The following is an 18892-nucleotide window of genomic DNA, read 5'->3' as shown; positions in this document are numbered from 1 at the left end:
TATGAACTGTTCTGACTTGTCCAGAAACAGTCTGTGCCTTTGAACCAAGGGGGCACTGCAGCAGATGATCTAGGGACCTGCTTTGACGTCTCATTTCTAAAGCAAAGTGAAGGTTTAAGAATATAAAACTTGGTGGAATGAAAGGACCCTCCATCCAAACTAAATTATTCTTTTGGAGCCTGAATCGCTTATGGGGGACCCAGCAGGCCTGTGCTGAGCATTACAAGACTTCTGTGCTTTTTTGGGATTGCTGATGGGCACTCATGGTCATTCTCACTACTTTACCTGACAGCATAGTTTGTATTGTGTTGATTTGGAGACTCTGTATGCTAAAGGCTCTTTCGACTCTTTGCAGCTGTCACGAGAGTGCAGAGCAGAGGTCCAGAGAATCCTCCATCAGCGTGCCATGGATGTGAAGCTTGACCCAGCCCTCCAGGACAAGTGCATGATTGACTTAGGGAAGTGGTGCAGTGAAAAAACAGAGACAGGGCAGGTACTGTATACAGAACACTGCTCCTCATGTAGCTGGAAGGGTGAGAAGGGCAAAAAGGGGATAAAGGATCATCTTCATTAGCTGAGAATATATTAAAGATGAGTGCAGTGGAGGAGATATGAAGAAGCTTTGCATCTACTGCATGGCTTCAGTAGGTCAAATGTGTAGTGGAATGAGAAGAGGAAAGGGGGTAATTAACACAAAGAACTTTAATGAAGCAACTCCGCCCTGGCTGTTACTTGTAACACTCTTATTATAGGCTTGACATTTCCTACATAAACTTTATCCCATTTACATTTGGCAAATACTGACATGCTTCCTGTGTTTATATAGAGCTTAGCTAACGTCTGCTGCTACTTAAGAAAGTTTCAACAAAAACTTTCAAGTAAATTGCTGTTTTCTGGTAGGGAAGAATGGAAGAGAAGGAGCCATTCAACAGCAGGTGGTACACCAACAGTAGAGCATGTACCATTGTCTTTTTGAAGTGCCCATCATAGGTTGTAGTTTGGGTTAACAAACTATATTAAGGTTAGGCAAAGGGAAAACTAAATGTGATATTCTGGAAGTGAAAGCATGTCATACAGCTTTTAAAAACAAGCAATAACATCCTAAACCAACATTCTAAATCACTACTACATTCTGGGAGTGCCAGTAGAAGAGTTGGGGTTAAATGAGACTTGGGACTTTACTAGGAGGAGACAGTTACAATATTTCAGGCGCACATTTTCAGCTTGGATTCTTGGATCACACACTAAAATGTCTGGTTTTGTAGGAGCTGGAATGCCTTCAGGACCATCTTGATGACTTGGTGTCTGACTGCAGAGACATAGTGGGAAATCTCACTGAGCTGGAGTCTGAGGTGAGTGGTTTTCAGCCTGGGAAAAAGTGAGTACTTGAGTATGTCTGGTGAAGTGTGTCATTTTGATAGTGATGGGGATAAAAATAAAGTTAGAAGAGTGCACAATGCAGCTCTCTGGGGATCTGACCAACCATCCTTTTTGCCCCATGCAGTGGAAGTTTTCATGGGGGCTCTTGAGAAAGAGACATGAACAACAGTTCAGGATCTTAGGCTGGTGTTGGAATTTTTCCGGCTTAAAAAATTGGTTATGGTACCACAGCTAAGATTTCTTGCACAGATAACCCAGTTATCTTTAGTACAAGTCCAGATATAGAATCATAGAGTAGTTAGGGTTGGAAAGAACCTTAAGATCATCTAGTTCCAACCCCCCTGCCATGGGCAGGGACACCTCACACTAAACCATATCACCCAAGGCTTCATCCAACCTGCCTTTGAACACTGCCAGGGATGGAATATTCACAGCCTCCCTGGCAACCCATTCCAGTACCTCACCACCCTTACAGTAAAGAATTTCTTCCTTATATCAAGTCTAAACCTCTGCTGGTTTAAGTTTCAACCCATTATCCCTTGTCCTATCACTACAGTCCCTAATGAATAGTCCCTCCCCAGCATCCCTTTAGGCCCCCTTCAGATACTGGAAGGCTGCTAAGAGGTTTCCACGCAGCCTTCTCTTCTCCAGGCTGAACAGCCCCAACTTTCTCAGCCTGTCTTCATACAGGAGGTTCTCCAGTCCCCTGATCATCCTTGTGGCCCTCTGGACTTGTTCTAACAGTTCTATGTCCTTTTTATGTTGAGGGCACCAGAACTGCACACAATCCTCCAAGTGAGGTCTCACAAGAGCAGAGTAGAGGGGCAGGATCACCTCCTTCGACCTGCTAGTCACGCTTCTTTTGATATGTCATGAGACTTCATTTCTTGGTCTTGCTTGCTAGTAGTTTAAAGAACCATATTGCAGCTTCCCTCACCCATGCCCAAAATTTTGCAAGAAATAACTGCCAGGTGCATCATTACAGCTTTTCAGTGAGATCAGCAGCTTTACTTATTTTATGAAGCTGCATATATGACTGACTTGCCCCAAACTGTTCTGTGCATCTCCTAAAATTTGCTAAAAAATGAATCTGCATGGATTGCATCTGTCCAAGTCCTGTAAACTAGGTGGGTTTAAGTTGTTACCACAGGGTTTGTTTCTTTTTCTCAGAACTTTTTTTCCATGTCCATTCACTGTGAAAATTAAATCTTGTATTTTTTCTGTAGGATATTCAAATCGAAGCCTTGCTGATGAGAGCCTGTGAGCCCATTATCCAGACGTTCTGTCATGTGAGTATCTATGACAGTGTGAATATCTTTGGGGGACAATATTTTGTGGGAGAGCTTGGATTTTTAATATTAGTTCTCGGTGTTACTTGCTATGCCTAAAAGTAAAATCAGAGGTAAGCAGTTATAAAAATCTTTAATTGGGAAAGAAAAAAACCCCTAAAATAAAAATTCTTAGTTCCATATAGTGCTTTTGCTGTTGTCAGAGCCCTAGCGTAAAAGCTTGAGTCTGAACATGAAAATTGCTCTGTGATTGGAAAAATCACTCTTTACAGTGAGTTTAAAACTAATATTTTTTTCCTGCCTGCAAGCACTGTGCTGAGCCACTCCACTCTGTGCAGTTGCGGTTTCAATAGCTACTTACATTGCTCTAGGATTGAGTAGTTAAATAGCAATGAAGGCATCTAACTGTAACAGTTCATGTAAGCACTGAGTCTGTGTGGGATGTTCTTCTGAATCTAGAGTGTGTATGTGCCTGAGATGATTCTTTCCTGAACTATATGCATCTGGCTGTTAGGTAGAGTTGGGTGGTACAGCTCTAGGGTGGTCAGTTAATGCTGAGGGTAAGCTCATAACAGAGAGTGGGACTGTAAGTTGTGTTGTTTCCTGGTCACTACGGGAGCATAAAAGTCATGACTTGTAAGTAACTCATTTTTAAGCCTTTCATCTCTTCTTCAGGAGGTGGCAGATAACCAGATTGATTCTGGGGACCTGATGGAGTGTCTGATCCAGAACAAACACCAGAAGGAAATGAATGAAAAATGTGCAATTGGAGTTACTCATTTCCAGCTGGTAAGCAAAGCTTTTATCTGCTGTAAGTGGGAGCCTGTTCTGTTGACAGGAATTTGCTAATTGTGAACCCCCTCCTGCTTCAAGATTGATTTGACAGTTGTGCTTGCGTGCCTGATCACAAATGGTCCCTTCTGGGAGAGATTTATTTTCAGGCCTTCCTTCCTCCCTGGTGTTGGTAGATAAGGTGCCAAATTCTTCAGCAGTGCAGTATTCCCCTTGCTTTCTCATTAATAAGTAGTGGACAAAAGCATTTGCTGATTGTATGATTCAACAAGTGTTCTTTCAGCAGCACTTTCCATTTGCTTTTTCCTTCAAGTGACCAAAGTGGGGTGTTGTTTTTTTTCTCTTCATTTCTCTCTTGCAGGTTCAAATGAAAGACTTTAGGTTCTCATACAAGTTTAAAATGGCTTGCAAGGAGGATGTACTGAAACTTTGCCCCAACATCAAAAAAAAGTATGTAGTACCTGACCAAACGGCTATCTGATTGTATAAATATGTAATAAAATTACAGGATATTTTATGATAGGACAGAAAGTGCTGGTGGATTTCCTTTAAAGGCTGATTGTTCTGTGTGTTTTCCCTTAGTTGCTGTGGTCTGCAGATGCTTAAGGTAGAGGCATTGCCTGCCTCTTTAAAATTACTTCTGTTTTACTCTTGCATACAAGCCTGTCCTTTTTATTTTTCATGCTCTGAAAATAGCTGATGATTACAGTTAATTGACTGCATATCCCAAGACGTTTTATATCCTCGCTGGATTGTCTTCTAAGATTTTCTACTGTTGTTCCAGTTGCTGATCTGGGAAGGGAAGATACCCCCTTGTTTTAGCTGGTTTGTTCATTTCAGTGTAAGGGGTTTTTTAATGGCCTGCTGCAATGATGTAAGGCTAAATTGCACACAAGGTCAACCCTGTTTGTGGCTAGGAAGACTGATTTCATTTTGTGATAGACATGCCCTTCCAATAATGCAATAAGATTGCTTGCAATACCATCTATATATTCACCTTAATTTATTCCTGGGGTAAAGATTTTCTGAAGTGCTCACATGCCTTGAGAGCAGAAGTCTTGCTCTGCAGGAATGTGGTGGGTTTTTGATTATTTTCCTGTCCTCTGATACAGACTTCAATTAAATAACATCAGATTTAGGTTTTAATTGTGGTCCAGTTACTCTACACATTGCTGTGCATCTGTGCTTACTTATAGCCTGGTACAAGTAATTATGTTGTATTCGGATTCTTGGGATGAGTGTCTCTGATTTGGTGATCCAATACCAATCTTGGCTGACCTAAGTGAAAGGTGTATGAGTAAAAAGCTGTTTTCTTTTCCACAGGGTGGATGTCGTGATCTGTTTGAGCACAACTGTGCGCAATGATACTTTGCAGGATGCCAAGGAGCACAGAGTCTCTCTGAAGTGCCGCAAACAGCTGCGTGTTGAGGAGCTAGAGATGGTAAACATGCATGAAGCTCTTGATGTGTCTTCTAATGAGGTCATTCATTTAAAGCTTCCTGGCTTGTCCACCCTGGGGGGGAGGGGAAAAAGGAAGCTCGTTTGTAAGTTGTATCTAACTAATTTTTTCTACTTTTTCTACAACAAGAGATTGGCCTTCACAGTGAAAGTAATGCTTGTCTGCTTTAATGCCTTACATACAGTTTCATGAAGGGTAAGGCAACCTAAATGGTCATTGGAATTTGAGCTAAAAATTACTGTTTCACGTTAGGTAGCAGTGTGCTACGTAATATACATGGTGATGGCCTTAAAGTCCTCTAGGAGAGAATAAAAGCTTCATTTTATAGACTGAGCAAACAAGCACAGATGAAGCAACTCGACTCCAGCTGCTCCAATTTGCTCAGTGGATAAATAGTATCTGTTCTGGTAGGCAAGGCTGCCTCTCATCTTCCAGCTGCAGTGCTTACAGCAATAAACTCTTCATGTCTTTGTCCAGTAGTTACTGTTTGGGCGTTAAAGCTTCACCTTAAGTAGACCCATATCAGAAGAGGCAGCAGTCTTGCCTTTGTATGGAAGAATTCAAATGTTGGTTGGGCATCACTTAAAAGCAGGAAACTTCACTCATGTCTTCCAGATCACCCAATAAATGGGTGGCTAATAATGTCCTTTAGCTTTGACATGAAAAAATTTTAGTTGTCTTGGATATTTGTGTTGATGCCCTCTTAGGAGGAGCAGTAGGAAAAACTTACCATCTATAGAATTTGGTTTAAACCCTTTCTTCATTGTGAAAAGTCAGTGGATGAATTTTCAAAGTTTATTTCCCACTAGCATCACTTCTCACACGCAAGACCCTTAAATTCAAAGAAACTGGCCTGTGTGTTGTGAGGGTTGCTGTTTGTGACTAGAGGGCTCTATTTAATAGATTAACGAAGTAAAATAGTCTTCAGAATGATACTTAAAAATATTCATACTGTAATTTATCCTGCAGACTGAGGATATCAGACTTGAACCAGAACTGTATGAGGCTTGTAAAAGTGACATCAAGAATTACTGCCAAAACGTGCCCTATGGCAATGCTCAGGTAATAAATTTTATTAATAATTTACACATTTAATTTGTACTTTCCCTTCAGAAAACCTTTGAAGAACACTTTTGCCCCTGTGAGTGCAGCTTCGGATTTTCAGTTTGATGTCACTGAAGTCTTTTGACAGTGTTTGGGAATGTTTAATGTTTTGGGTTTGATTGTGTTGGGTTTTTTGGTGGTTTTTTTTCCACTGATTCACAGGCATTAATAGCGGGTGAAGGCAGTGCTGTGAGCATTTCATTCTCCAGTTAATGCTAGTTTAAACTATTAGCAGCTGGTTACTGCAAATGTTGCTAAGCATTCCTTAGGCATTAATGTCTGCAAGATGAGGTTGTGGGATTTTGGAGTAAGTCCAGGTGACTCTCTTCCATCTCATTAAATCTTTGTGAGTAAAGATGAGCTTAAAGCAAGTACTGGAAATAAGTGTTGATAACGACTTTTGATGAAATCTAGGTATTGGGAATGTAACTGCACAAATCAGGTGAAGATGGCCATTAGGGGAACATGTAGCTGTGGTTTTTCTGCAGCATATGACTGAATCATGTCAACAGTGTGTCTGTTACAGTTGTAATACTGTGTTATAGATTATTGAATGCCTGAAAGAAATCAAGAAGCAGTTGAGTACCCGGTGCCACCAGAAGGTGTTTAAACTGCAGGAGACAGAGATGATGGATCCAGAATTGGACTACACACTCATGAGAGTCTGCAAGCAAATGATTAAGGTAGTGGTGGTGTGCTGATTTGAGAGGGTAAGGTTGGAATATAAGAGCTCTGTCAGTTTTAAGCTTCTCTTTAAATTTTACTTCCTCCAAATACCTGGTCAGTGTCTTTGCACTAATGTCTCCCAACTGCCAACAGAACTGAGGAGCAAGTCTGTGCTGAGGCTTATAATACAGTTTTCATCCAGTCACTTCGGATTTGGATTAGCTTTTAGCAAAGGTGAAGTTGTGATTACAGAGAGGAGTAATGTCTTCAGTTCACTGCTGATCTGGTGCACACATACTTTCATCAAACTGATAATGCAGACAAATTTATACAAAACTTAAAATCAGAAGTGCTGGCTTAAAGACTTAAGATGGTACCACTGGAAAGCAGCAGTGACTGGTTATACGAGGCACTCTTTCACAGCAATCAGAATTGCAAGCTCCAGAACACTAGTCTGTGTGGTCTGTATGCAGAAGATACAACAGCCTTGTCTTACACCCACAGACTTAGTTTCTAAACAAAAGAAAATTAGTATCTTGGTGTGAATTTTAGGTAAGCCGGTTCACTTTTGACTGTCTGATTCAGAATCGGAATAGACAAATTAGCATCAGTGCACTTGTCTCTGCTTTCTTGTTCTGTATGATCTATCTTTGTCCTGGCTGTTACTCATGAAGTCTTTACTTGTCACTTTGTCTAGCCAGAATTTACACAGGATAGTGGTTTGTGTATAGATCTAAAATATTCCCTTTGTAGTTTCTGAAATAAAGGGGAGTTGGGTATGAGACCTAGTTTGGTGGATATTTCATGCAAAGAGTTCTATAACTTAAAAATAGAAAATAAAGGCCAGTTGCTTTTGATACTGCTAACAGAAGCTGGTGCCTGGAAGTCAGGTGAGACTTTATGGCTTGGTCCATAAGCAGAGATGTTCATGCCCATGGGCAATTTAGAGAGAGTAGCACTGGGTTTTTTTAACAGGAGGTGTTGAGGCCCGTGAGTGTGTCTGTGTACCTCTGGGTTGGGCAGGTTATTCTCTTCCACCAATATAGTTGGTTGGGGTTCTTGTTTTCAAATGCTTAGTGATGAAACTTGGAACATTTTGTTGGTTTTCTTTTTTTGTAGCGGTTTTGTCCAGAGGCAGACTCAAAAAATATGTTGCAGTGTTTGAAACAAAACAAGAACAGTGAAGTAATGGATCCTAAATGCAAGCAAATGATTACCAAGCGCCAGATAACACAGAACACAGGTATCCTTTTCTAAAAAAATGCTTATGTTGCTTCAGCTGTTGAGTGGTCTGTATGGCTGGAATAGTATTCACTTTGTTTTGCTCTTGTGAGAGTGCTGAGGCCCTGGCACAGGTTGCCCAGAGGAGCTGTGGCTGCCCCATCCCTGACAGTGTTCAAGGCCAGCTTAGACAGGGCTTGGAGCAACCTGGTCTAGTGGAAGGTGTCCCTGCCCATGGCAGGGGGTTGGAACTGGATGAGCTTTACGGTCGTGTTCAACCCAAACCAGTCTGGGATTCTGGAATTCCTTCATGGCTGTCAGTGCACACACACTGACTTTTATTCAGTCAAGTTCTTGAGGGTTAGCAAGTGTTATTTGATCTACTTTATTCCTGAAGCTCTTACCTCACAAGTTAATATTCTGCTGTGGAAAAACTCTTTTCCACCCCATAACTAAATTCATTGGTGGTACAATGTCATCCAGGAAATTCAGTCCCTTTTGGAGTGTTATGTTCTGTAATGTGAAGATATGTGTACTCTGATTAAGTTCTGTCATCTTTCCCGGTCAGATTACCGCTTAAATCCAGTGCTCAGGAAGGCGTGCAAAGCAGACATCCCAAAATTCTGCCAGAATATCCTCAATAGAGCCAAGGACGATACCGAGTTGGAAGGGCAAGTCATCTCATGCCTGAAGTTGAAATATGCAGACCAGGTAAGTAGAGCTGGTGCATGCAGATGAGAAACTGCAGGATTATGCTGAGCAACAGCTGTTGAATCTCACATCCAACCTGGGCTTGTGGTGTATTCCATATATGCATCAGGCTGTACATAAGTGAGTTTTTAGGCTCCTGTATAAATATACAAGATATACAGGTTAAAATGCAAGGTGATTGATTTATGAAAATAAAGGTCATGGAGTGGGTTAATAACTTTCTCTGCTTCATAGCGTCTCTCTCAAGACTGCGAGGACCAAATTCAAGTGATAATCCAGGAATCAGCTCTTGATTATCGGCTGGATCCCCAACTCCAAATGCACTGCTCTGATGAGGTAGGAAAAATAGCTCCACAGCTACTTTTTCAGCGTGAAAATTCCCTTAATGTAACAGATTTTTGTTTCTAAAACATGAACTCTCTTGATAATTAAAACCCCAACAAACCCAAACCCCTTTGCCCTGCTTCTAGCTAGTAAGGTTCTCTGCTTGTGACACTCTGTCAGTGTGCAAGAATAACAGTTCCTGTGCTTCATTAAATATGAAATTAACTTTTTCATCTGGGATCTCATAAGTGCTTGTGACTATGGGAAAATACTGCTTTCCTGTTGTTAAAAATAAATGTGTGTTAGTTCTCTGGTTTTGTCCGCCTTCACTGGAATGCAGTCAGATATTTCAGCATTTGCATTTGATAGCTGCATCAGCCATGTTCAAATATTCCTTATTTCATCTCTTAATGTTATTCCTGCACTGTTTCCCTCCCTGCCTTTCTCCTCAGTACAGTAGGGCTGACTTCATGCTATTGCATTTTGCATAAGCCAGCCTGCATTTGGCGCTGGGAATCTGGGAAGGGTGAAGGTATCTCATCATGTGTTCTCTAGCTGCACCAAATTATGAGCTAGCATATTGAGGTATAAATGTGCTAAAGGGAAAAATGATTGTTGTGAGCTATTATGTTAAAATACCTGCTTCAAAATAGATTTCCAGTTTGTGTGCAGAAGAAGCAGCGGCTCAGGAGCAGACTGGGCAGGTGGAAGAATGCCTGAAAGTGAATCTGCTGAAAATAAAAACTGAAATGTGCAAGAAGGTAAGGGAAATAAATTGCTCTAAAAGTCACCCTATCCCTGCAGAAATCTGTAATTTTTTTCCAGATCACAGTCCATGCCATGTTCTAGCTAGTATGAAGCCAGAGCTCTGCAAATTCCCTTAAATGTCACAGTTTTGGCCTACAGTGATTCAATTCAATTTCAAATTTGCCAGTGCAAATTGTGCTGACAATACCTCCTTCATAGTTCCAGGCTTGGATCTCTTAATGATGGCTCCCAAAGTTTCTTGTTACTAATCTTGTTATCTCTTGCTGTCTCCATTGTAGGCTTCCTCAGTGCTGGGAATGGCTTAGGCTCTGGCTGTAATCAAGGGCTGTATGAATTGCCCCATGGCTATGGCACCTTATTTCAGTCCTACCTAAAGTAACCCTGGCATATTAACTTTGCAGTTTAGATTTAGTGGATCTTTTCATGACCATAACTATGGTAACCCTTATAAACCAGGCTGTTAAATCTGCATTCATAGCCTCATCCAGGGACAGTTTTTTGTCACAGTGCTGGATTTAGAAAGATGATGTATTTTTTCAGAAACATTAAGCAGTATGAGTTTTGTTCTCTCTCCGTTTTGAGATGTACTTGTAATTTCCCCCTTCACAGGAAGTGCTCAATATGCTGAAGGAAAGCAAAGCAGATATATTTGTTGACCCAGTGCTCCACACAGCCTGTGCCCTGGATATCAAGCACCACTGTGCTGCCATTCCACCAGGGAGAGGACGCCGTAAGTGCTCATTCTCTGTGTAACTTCTCAGTCCTGGGAGCCTTAAGTGGTATTTTTCTTGTCAGCATTATCTTAAGTACAAGATATTTCCACCTTTATTACTTACCCACTTGGTGGGTAATACGGTGGAACAACTGCAGAGGCAGTAGATGCCAATAGAAGGTGGGTATCAAGAAGCAGTCCTTCCTGGTGTCCAAGGTGGGACCTTTTCTTCAGTCCTGATACAAATCTGCACCTTATCTGCAGGTTTAATGAGCGTATTTTAAGTTCCATTTGCTTACTAACGGTAGTGTGTGATGCAAGATCTGTAACCCTTCTATAAAATCCTTCCTTGGTGAAATCCCATTGAAAATGAGCCCTTAATACCCATGGGCTGAAATACATGAACTCATTTTCAGTGAAGTTATGTCTCACCCTGTATCAGGTTCCCACAAGATACAGCTCCCAAGCTTATTTACAATGTTACATCAGACTGTCCCAGAAACTTCTCTAGAACTAAGCTGCTTCTTTTACAGAGGGAAACTTGTTTTCCTAAGGTTCTTTCTTAGCTGATCCCTTTGGTCCTTCTTTCTTTGTGTCAGTCTTTGGCCAAGGTTGGCTTCTTTGTTTCAATATTTTTGACAAATAAAATCAGACTGAAGTCCTTTAATCTTTTTTTTCCTTCTCTGCTTACACATACCAGTTCTTTCCTTTTGACTATCACAGAGGGTAGGGAATCCTTACTATGCTTTCTAAGATCACATAGCAGCTAAAGGCTTTGAAACTTCATCAGTTGTTCTAATACCTCCAAGACTGAGTTCAGCATGGTCAGACCTCTTGAAACCTCATTTATTTGTTTCTTAACCTATTATTTTCCTGTTAGAGGTCAAGCTCTTGCAGTTTGTTACTGCTATTATGTTAGCTGTCTGGAAAGTGTGTATGGCTGTTTAAGGAAAGGTAGCGGGAGAACAGGGGAAAGATACTGAACTTTCCCATATTTCTGAGTGTATCTGGCAATAAAAATAGCCTCCAAGTATTTTCCTGATCATTATCTTTCATTCTGGTTGCTGAATGTCTTTCTGAAATTCTGGATATCCTCTATTTATTCCTGTCTTATCATAATGCTTTTGATGTGTCTTCTGATGTGTTTATGCTGAAGATAAGCAGAAGTCTGAAGCTTCTGAGGGAGAGGGGTCTGCCTCTGGGTGTTTGAACTGACAGTTGTGTTTAAAAAGTCTGGAGTTAAAGTCTGCAGTATGTTCTCTATGAACAAAATACCTCTTCACTGAAAAGCAGCAAATATCCAATTAGGGATTATTTAAGTAAAGCAGCCTAAGTATAAAATACAAAGTTTTATACTGGTGTTTCATGAGCATATAAAAGAACTTATGAGTTAGCCAAGCCACTCTGTAGGCACCCAGAGCATTGTGATCCCATTTCCTTTTCACAGGACTGTATGAAAACTGAGGAAGTGAAACCTTTCCAGAACATCCTCTTGATGAAAAGAAATTCCTAGGAAGTTTAAGGAGATGACACTGTTTTTTCCTGAGCTGAATTTGAATTTGGTTCTCTCTGAAGGACAGTGGCATTGAATTTAATGTACAGCTCATTGCAGATGCAGATTTACAAGACTTTATAAATAATTGGATATGTACTGAAATTTCTTTTTGGAAGTCAAAATTCCTTGCACCTCAAAATCTATTCCTTGCACCTTAAAACCAACCTCAAAACTATTAATCATGGATCTTAATGAAACTGCGAGCTTCAAGAGTACAGCAGGACTTTGTATACAGCCTGTTGGGATGGCTGGTCTGTTTAGAAAGCTGTGTAACCACCAGCCCTAATTGAAGTGGCCCTTTCCAGCAGTCTTGCTGTAGCATGTTGTTGAAGCCCCTGTTTCTGTTTTGTAACACCATCTTCTGTGCATTACAGAAATGTCATGCTTAATGGAAGCTCTGGAAGATAAACGTGTGAGGTTGCAGCCTGAATGCAAGAAACGCCTTAATGATCGTATTGAAATGTGGAGCTATGCTGCAAAGGTATGTACTGCATTTCCCTTTTCTTTTTGCATCGGATCTTTCTGTTGCAAGGTGTTCATGGAAAAACTTCAATTGCAGTGAAATTCTTGTCCCTGAAGGAAGTTTATCATTTGAGTTTGGTCCAAAAAATATTGAAATCGGGTCTTCTTTTTTGAGTTTGTTACTCTCTCAGAAAACTCCACAGTGCAGAATTAAAATGATTTTTGTGCACCCAGGGGTTGGTCTCCTGTAGAGATGGTCTGGGGCAATATAATGGGCTCAGGAGAGCTTTCTGTTACAAATCTATCTGCTGAGCAGCAGTTCTTTCAGATAAATCATTACAGGCCTCCTTGTTTGTGGTTCAGACCGAGCCTGATGATGACAGTAGGCAATAGCAGCACCAGGGACTAAACATGATAAATACCAGGGTTTAAGGGCTGCATGAGAAGTGCAGCTTGGTTCATTTATTCCCTTCTCACCTCCAGGTTGCCCCAGCAGAAGGCTTTTCTGACCTTGCCATGCAAGTTATGACCTCTCCGTCCAAGAATTACATACTGTCTGTGATCACAGTCGGCATCTGTGTTCTCTTCCTCATCGGCCTGATGTGTGGACGCATCACCAAGCGGGTAACAAGAGAGCTCAAGGATAGGTAGAGCATGGATTGCCTGCTGAAGAAATGCCTGCCCAGTGCCCAGTTTTGTACAGCCCTCCTCTGTATAGTCAACCAATCCCCTCTTGTGAGAGGAGAATAAAAACAAAACAAAAAAAAACACACAAAAAAAACACAAACAAAACAAACAAAAAAAACCACAAAAAAATTAGAACAGCAACAGGTGTTGGCTCAGTTTTCCCATCCTGGATCTCATCCACAGCATCTCCATCCTATAAGAGTTTGTGTGCAACATTGGCAGCCCAGCCAGCAGCAGCTTTTGTTACCCCTCTGTTAGCAGACTCATTTACCTGCCTGTAGACAAGTCTCTATTGTACTGTTGGAACTGCCTTCACTCTCCAAATCAGACTGATATGACCTGCAGCTCAAGCAGTTTTTAAGTAAATTTCTAAAGATGTATACCTGCACACTGACTGTATGATTTAGGTAATGGTTCTTACTGAAATCTAGTCATCCTCTGTGGCTGGGTAAAGTGCAGGCAGGAAATTAAAGGGTAAATTGCCTCTTAATACCACAGTTGACTTTGTTTTGGACATCTTGCTCATCTTACGTAAAGCATCTTCAGAGCATAGTCTTAGACAATCTAAGGACACCAGTCAGTGATGTCATCTTCTAGTGAATATCTTGCTTTTGTGACTGTGGAATTTCTTTTTTTTTCTTTTTCTGAAAAGATGTCCTCCTTTTTTTTCCCTGCCACACTTGCAAGACAGAATAAAATACTGACCAGGGCCAAATACTCACGTGAGCTGTGCAACTTGTATGTCAGTAGATTAAAGACACAGTGTAGACATGTGGCATGTGGAGCCTGTCAGGAGTGTACACTGCTGCTGTCAGTGGGTATTAAATGCCCTGATTAGTCACTTGGTCAACTTTTTTGTTAGCAATGATGCAGTAAAATCATAACACTCATTTTATCTTGCTGCTGCTAAGCTGTTACCCTTCCACATTTAACACTCTATAGATGTTGACATGCAGGTAATAAAGATAGTGCTCAGACAGTGATGGAGAAGGCGACTGAACACTCAACCTGCTCTGTCTGTAAGATGGTTACTTATGGAATAGTGCAGTGGTTTGTAACTGTCCTGTCTGGTTGTCATGCTTTGAACGGTAGCACTGAAGAGTGATTTTTATTTCCACAACTACAACTGATAGTGATGGCAACTGGCCTTTCATGAAATGTAGGACATAAGTGCTGGTCCAGAAGGCCAAGGAGGAGTGGATGGGAGGAAGATAGTGTCATATGGAAAGTACAGTAACATCTGGATCTTTAAGGGAAGTAGCTTTCACATTGTTACCATCAATGTGTGCACTCTTTCTGTGTATAGTTACTCTTCCAGAACCTGATACTCACACCCGATAGTCCATGGAAGGTGTTTTAGAAAAGCTGCACCAGCACTTGTGGCCTATTCTTACCATCACCTTTGTTCCTTAAGTACAAGGGGGCATGGAAGTCATAAGGCACAGGCTTTGGCTGAAACATTGTGTTGCAGGGGTCAAGAGGTGACTGCACGAGAGTCCATGTGTACAGTAGGAGATACTTTATTTGCCTTTTAGATGTGCTCATGTGCGTGTGCTGCGGTAAAAATTGTGTGCCTGGAACTGTCCAACCTGGGCTGACGCTCGAACCATGACTTTTTCTTCCCGCATAGTGTACTGCTAGGTAAGACCTGACATTTCCAGCTCTCCACAATGTTCTCTAGAAGAACAGTGAAGGTGATTTGAGACATTCTGGAGTGTGGACCAGCTGATTCTGATGATGCTGCATGTACAGAATGGCAAATACAAAATACTGTGAGCTTTTGCTGCAACTGAAGCTTTTTGCGTATGTACCTTCATCCCACTCCATGAATGGACAGCAAACTATTAGTGATATGATTTTAGACTTACTATGCCAGTGGGTTTTTCACAAACACTTCTGGCTTTATATCAAAGTATTATGAACACAAGGCAAGCAGTAGTGAAAGTCTGAGCAATGAAGGTTCAGTGGAGAAATAGTGGTAGGATTGTGGTTAGGCAGTTAGGTAGAACAAAATTAAACCTGAATTTTTCTTCTCACTCCTCTTCCCTGTTGCTAACAGCTTAACTGCCCTCTGTCAATGTGAAATGGAGCAGAGGAGGGATGGTTGATCATGTCTGTCTCGGCAGCACAGGTGTATAACAGAGGTTAGTTTGGCAGCTATAGGTGTGTATTGTGTCACCTGACAGAGTGCTGGAATTTCTGCTGTAGAGATGTGTTCACAGAGCTGCTGGCAAGGGAAGCAGGATCTGTGTCCTTACTTAGCACAAGCCGTGCTTTTTGAAGTGTCAGGCATAAAGAAGTTGCTGTCAGAGGGCTTTTTTTAAACTGTTGTGACTCTTTGAAGAGGCGTATTGTAACCTGATTAGCTTGAAAAGTCTTAATTAGATGGCTTATTGTCTAGAAATAGCATCTTTCACTAAATTCCAAAAGACATTGCAGTGAAAATTGTAGGTTTGTAGACATAGTTCTGAATGTAAACTCTGTTTAGCTCCAAAGGTGACTTTCTTTACTTTCAGGTATAAGGCTTGCTGGGTGGTGGGTTTTTTTTTTGTATTTTAATTTGGAGAAGGTTAAGATGAGAGTACCTGAAGTGATGTGTTTGGCGTCTGTAGTCTACAGCATTGGTCTGTGGTTGGTAGTGTTCCTGTCTGTGTCAGCAGGCTCACCTGGGAATACGGTTTCAGCGCAGGCACTCTGGGATGGTGCTGTAGATGTGTGTCTGGAGGCCCTCTGAAGCAAAGGTAGAATATAGAATCAATTTCTGCATGGTTCCCTTGATGTTCTTGTTCACTGTAAGCGCACAGACCCACCTTCTAAAGGTGCAACACTGGCAGAGGACCCACGAGCACCGTTAACCTCCTCACGTCTTAATACGGGGCCTTCTGCCACTGCTTTTGACCAGATCTGCTTTTTTTGTGACTAGAAATCTACCAGTTCCAGTCTTGAAACATCATTCTCCTTCTATATCTAAAAATCTGGAGGTCTCAAAAGCACAGAAACCTACACTTACAAAAATAACCTGCTGGTGCTGTTGCCAACACAGCATCTCACCTGCAGGTATCAGTTTTCCATGGCACAGAAAGAAATAGCTGTAAGAAACACTGCTGTTGCCTTGACCTTGAGGAAGCCTATTTAACTTCTCAGATCTAATTGAGAGTGCTAGAAATAGCTGTGATCCACCAAAGGAAGAGTGTTGGTGTGGCAGAAGCTGGGGTACCTCTTTCTTTTCATGGAGGCTGCCTTCCACAGAGTGCAGTTCAGGAGGTGCTTGGTTTGAGGTTTTTTTAACTCTTTGTCAACACAAAACCTTCTTTTGGAAAGTTTATCCTGGATGTAGTGATGCTGGTTGGTAGGACTGGATGACTAGGATCTAGCAAGGTGTACAGCTCTCTGTTCCCCTTAAGCTGCTGCAAGGGTTAACAGGTTCTGTTTCCTACATGGTGGCATGTTTGTGAGGGGACTGTGCATGATCATTGAATAGTCTGTGTTGAAAGGGTCCTTCGAAGCTCATCTAATCCAACCCTCCTGCAGTGAGCATGGGCATTTTCAAGTAGATGTGCATCTTGTTCCTCCACTTTTGCTAGCAAATTAGTATTCATTATTGTTGACCTTTAATAAGCTTATTTATTGTTTACCTAGTGGGCCTAATCAAGTCCTTTTGCTGAGTTGTAACTTGAGATTGCCTTGCCTTGCTTCTTGCTGCTGGAGTGTAACTCATCAGGAGTGTTTATCCTGCCCTTCCGGTGCTGTCAGGCCAGTTGAGTTGAGCACCTGTGTCTGCATCACTGCTAAGGGCTGTGAAAAACCCTAATGAAGCTCAAGTGATTCTGTAACAAAATTTAAGCTTTTCCTCCAGAACCTGACACTTGAATCCATGGGAACATAATCAGCCTTGCTCAGATAGAACCCACAGTAAGTGCATTGTGTTAAAAATAATGGAAAGGAGTGAATGTCTTAAGCACAGAACTGACTCTGGGTGGGCATGGAGGGAAGAAATGCAACACATGAGTCCCATCACGCTGTAGAAGAATTGTGTCCCAAGTTGGATGGCAACTTCTGTTAAAATCCAACTTTATTATTTAGTTGAAAGGAGATTGTAGTACTTTTTTTTTAATCAGTTTTGGTTTTTTTGACAGAAAAAGGTAATTTTGAAGTGTTTTTTGAGTGCATGGGTGGTACAGAACCTGAACATTTCATCTAGCACTTGTGTCCCTCTTTAAAACACAGCTCAACACAGCTTTAGTGAGAGTGTGTTCTTAATTGTAGGGCTCCCAACCTTCCGGGCAGCTCCCAGGTACATTTAAGGCAGTCTCTCTGCTCAGGGGCCAGACCAGCCTCGCTTCCCCGGCTTGGGTGGACAGAGGGGATCCGAATCACACCCGATCAGGAGAGAGTTGAGCTGGCACCGCTGCTCCTCCTGTGCTGGTGGGGTCCGGCGTCCACCCATCGAGTGCCACCGGTGTGGGGCAGGGAGTGGGAATAATGTGTTGCCACTTGCTGGCCAGGGGCAGATGGCTGTTTTCTCCTTCCACAACACTCCGATTTCATTCCATAGCTGACCGAAAGCAAAAGATCCTTTCCTGGCATCCCCCAAATCCCACCTCACCGCCTCCCTGTGTTTAGTGAGTTGGAGCGCTGGTGTAGCTCTTGCCTTGGGGAATGCTGAGCTAGGGCAAAGGGATGCTCATGCTGAGGTTATCAGAAGGTGGGAATAACACTTGTATTGGGCTCTCTAGCATCCCAGAGAGCTGGGAGCCAGGATTTATGGGAAACCAAACCAGACGCAGTGGGGATTCCTGTTGTACAGCAGAAGCTGTTTCAACTTAGTCTCTTTCTTAATTATGATTATGATTTTCAGATGTGCTATTAACGAGACCTTTTCTGTACCTTGTTTCCCCTCGCTGTGTATAAATCCCAGCCACTCCTTTCGGGTTGTTTTGGGTTTGGTTTTCGTTGGGGTTTTTTTTTTTTGTTTGTTTTTTTACATGTCCATACTGTGTAATTTTGAGATGTTACCGAGATTCTGAACATAATAATAATAATAATGTGCGTTCCTTTTGTTTGTTTTCTGTACAGATGAAACAGGAGAATTTAATAAAAAGCGTCTGCAGGTTTTTTACTTGTTTTGTCGTTTATTCATGAGGGCGCGCGCACTTCTCGGGGGCGGGGCCTCGCTAAGCCACGTCCTTCGTCCCTCCTCGGGCTCCGCCCTCCTCCCCGGGGCGGGTGACGGGACGCGCAGGGGCGGGCTGTCGCGCCGCGGCTGGCGGCCGTAAAGCGCGGAAGGTCAGTGCGTCTTCCCCCCCACCACCGCTTCAGGTGAGCCGGCGCGGCCTCGCCATTCCCCCAGCCCCACTCCTCCTCTTCCTCCTCCTCCTCTTCCTCCTCTTCCTCCTCCTCCAGCCTGCCCCGCTCCCCGGGGCTCGGAATGCAGCGCAGGAGAGCAGGCCGAGCCCGCCCTTCCCGTCCTGAGAACTGTTGCCGTGAAGGGTCAGGGCGGGCAGCGCGGCGGCCCCTCTGTCTGTGCCGTCCTCCCCACACGGGTCCGTGAGGAGGCACCAACCTGCAGCACGGTGTCAGGGACATGGGCGGAGAGCTCGATGGTGGTACCGCAGTCAGCGGCCCTGGGAGGTGTAGGGAGAGAGCACAGGGTGTCGGAGAGAGCCTCTGCTGCTCCTCGCTGTGCTTACTGTGACCATACTGTGTCCCGCCTCAGGTAAAGGCCTGACAATGTTAATAACAAAGCTTGCTCGCGCCCTGTT

The 18892-nt window shown here is 42.6% G+C and overlaps 1 protein-coding gene across 1 annotated transcript in view; it reads left to right on the top strand.

Annotated features, from left to right (window-relative positions):
* GLG1 (golgi glycoprotein 1) overlaps positions 1-18249 on the top strand; it is a 91885-nt gene extending 73636 nt beyond the window's left edge. Inside the window, exons 12-26 of the mRNA XM_005152261.3 lie at positions 356-493; positions 1266-1352; positions 2607-2669; positions 3345-3458; positions 3823-3911; positions 4785-4902; positions 5890-5982; positions 6570-6707; positions 7810-7933; positions 8480-8622; positions 8857-8958; positions 9600-9707; positions 10324-10444; positions 12356-12462; positions 12927-18249. Coding sequence (XP_005152318.1) covers positions 356-493; positions 1266-1352; positions 2607-2669; positions 3345-3458; positions 3823-3911; positions 4785-4902; positions 5890-5982; positions 6570-6707; positions 7810-7933; positions 8480-8622; positions 8857-8958; positions 9600-9707; positions 10324-10444; positions 12356-12462; positions 12927-13094 — 1713 coding nt within the window. The 3' untranslated portion in view covers positions 13095-18249. The remainder of the gene's footprint in view (positions 1-355; positions 494-1265; positions 1353-2606; positions 2670-3344; positions 3459-3822; positions 3912-4784; positions 4903-5889; positions 5983-6569; positions 6708-7809; positions 7934-8479; positions 8623-8856; positions 8959-9599; positions 9708-10323; positions 10445-12355; positions 12463-12926) is intronic.
* Positions 18250-18892: the final 643 nt, after the last annotated feature.

This window comes from Melopsittacus undulatus, chromosome Z (genome assembly GCF_012275295.1).
Source record: "Melopsittacus undulatus isolate bMelUnd1 chromosome Z, bMelUnd1.mat.Z, whole genome shotgun sequence".
NCBI classification, from domain to species: domain Eukaryota; kingdom Metazoa; phylum Chordata; class Aves; order Psittaciformes; family Psittaculidae; genus Melopsittacus; species Melopsittacus undulatus.
Note: the sequence above shows the minus strand (reverse complement) of the source record. Positions and strands in the feature narration are given on the sequence as shown.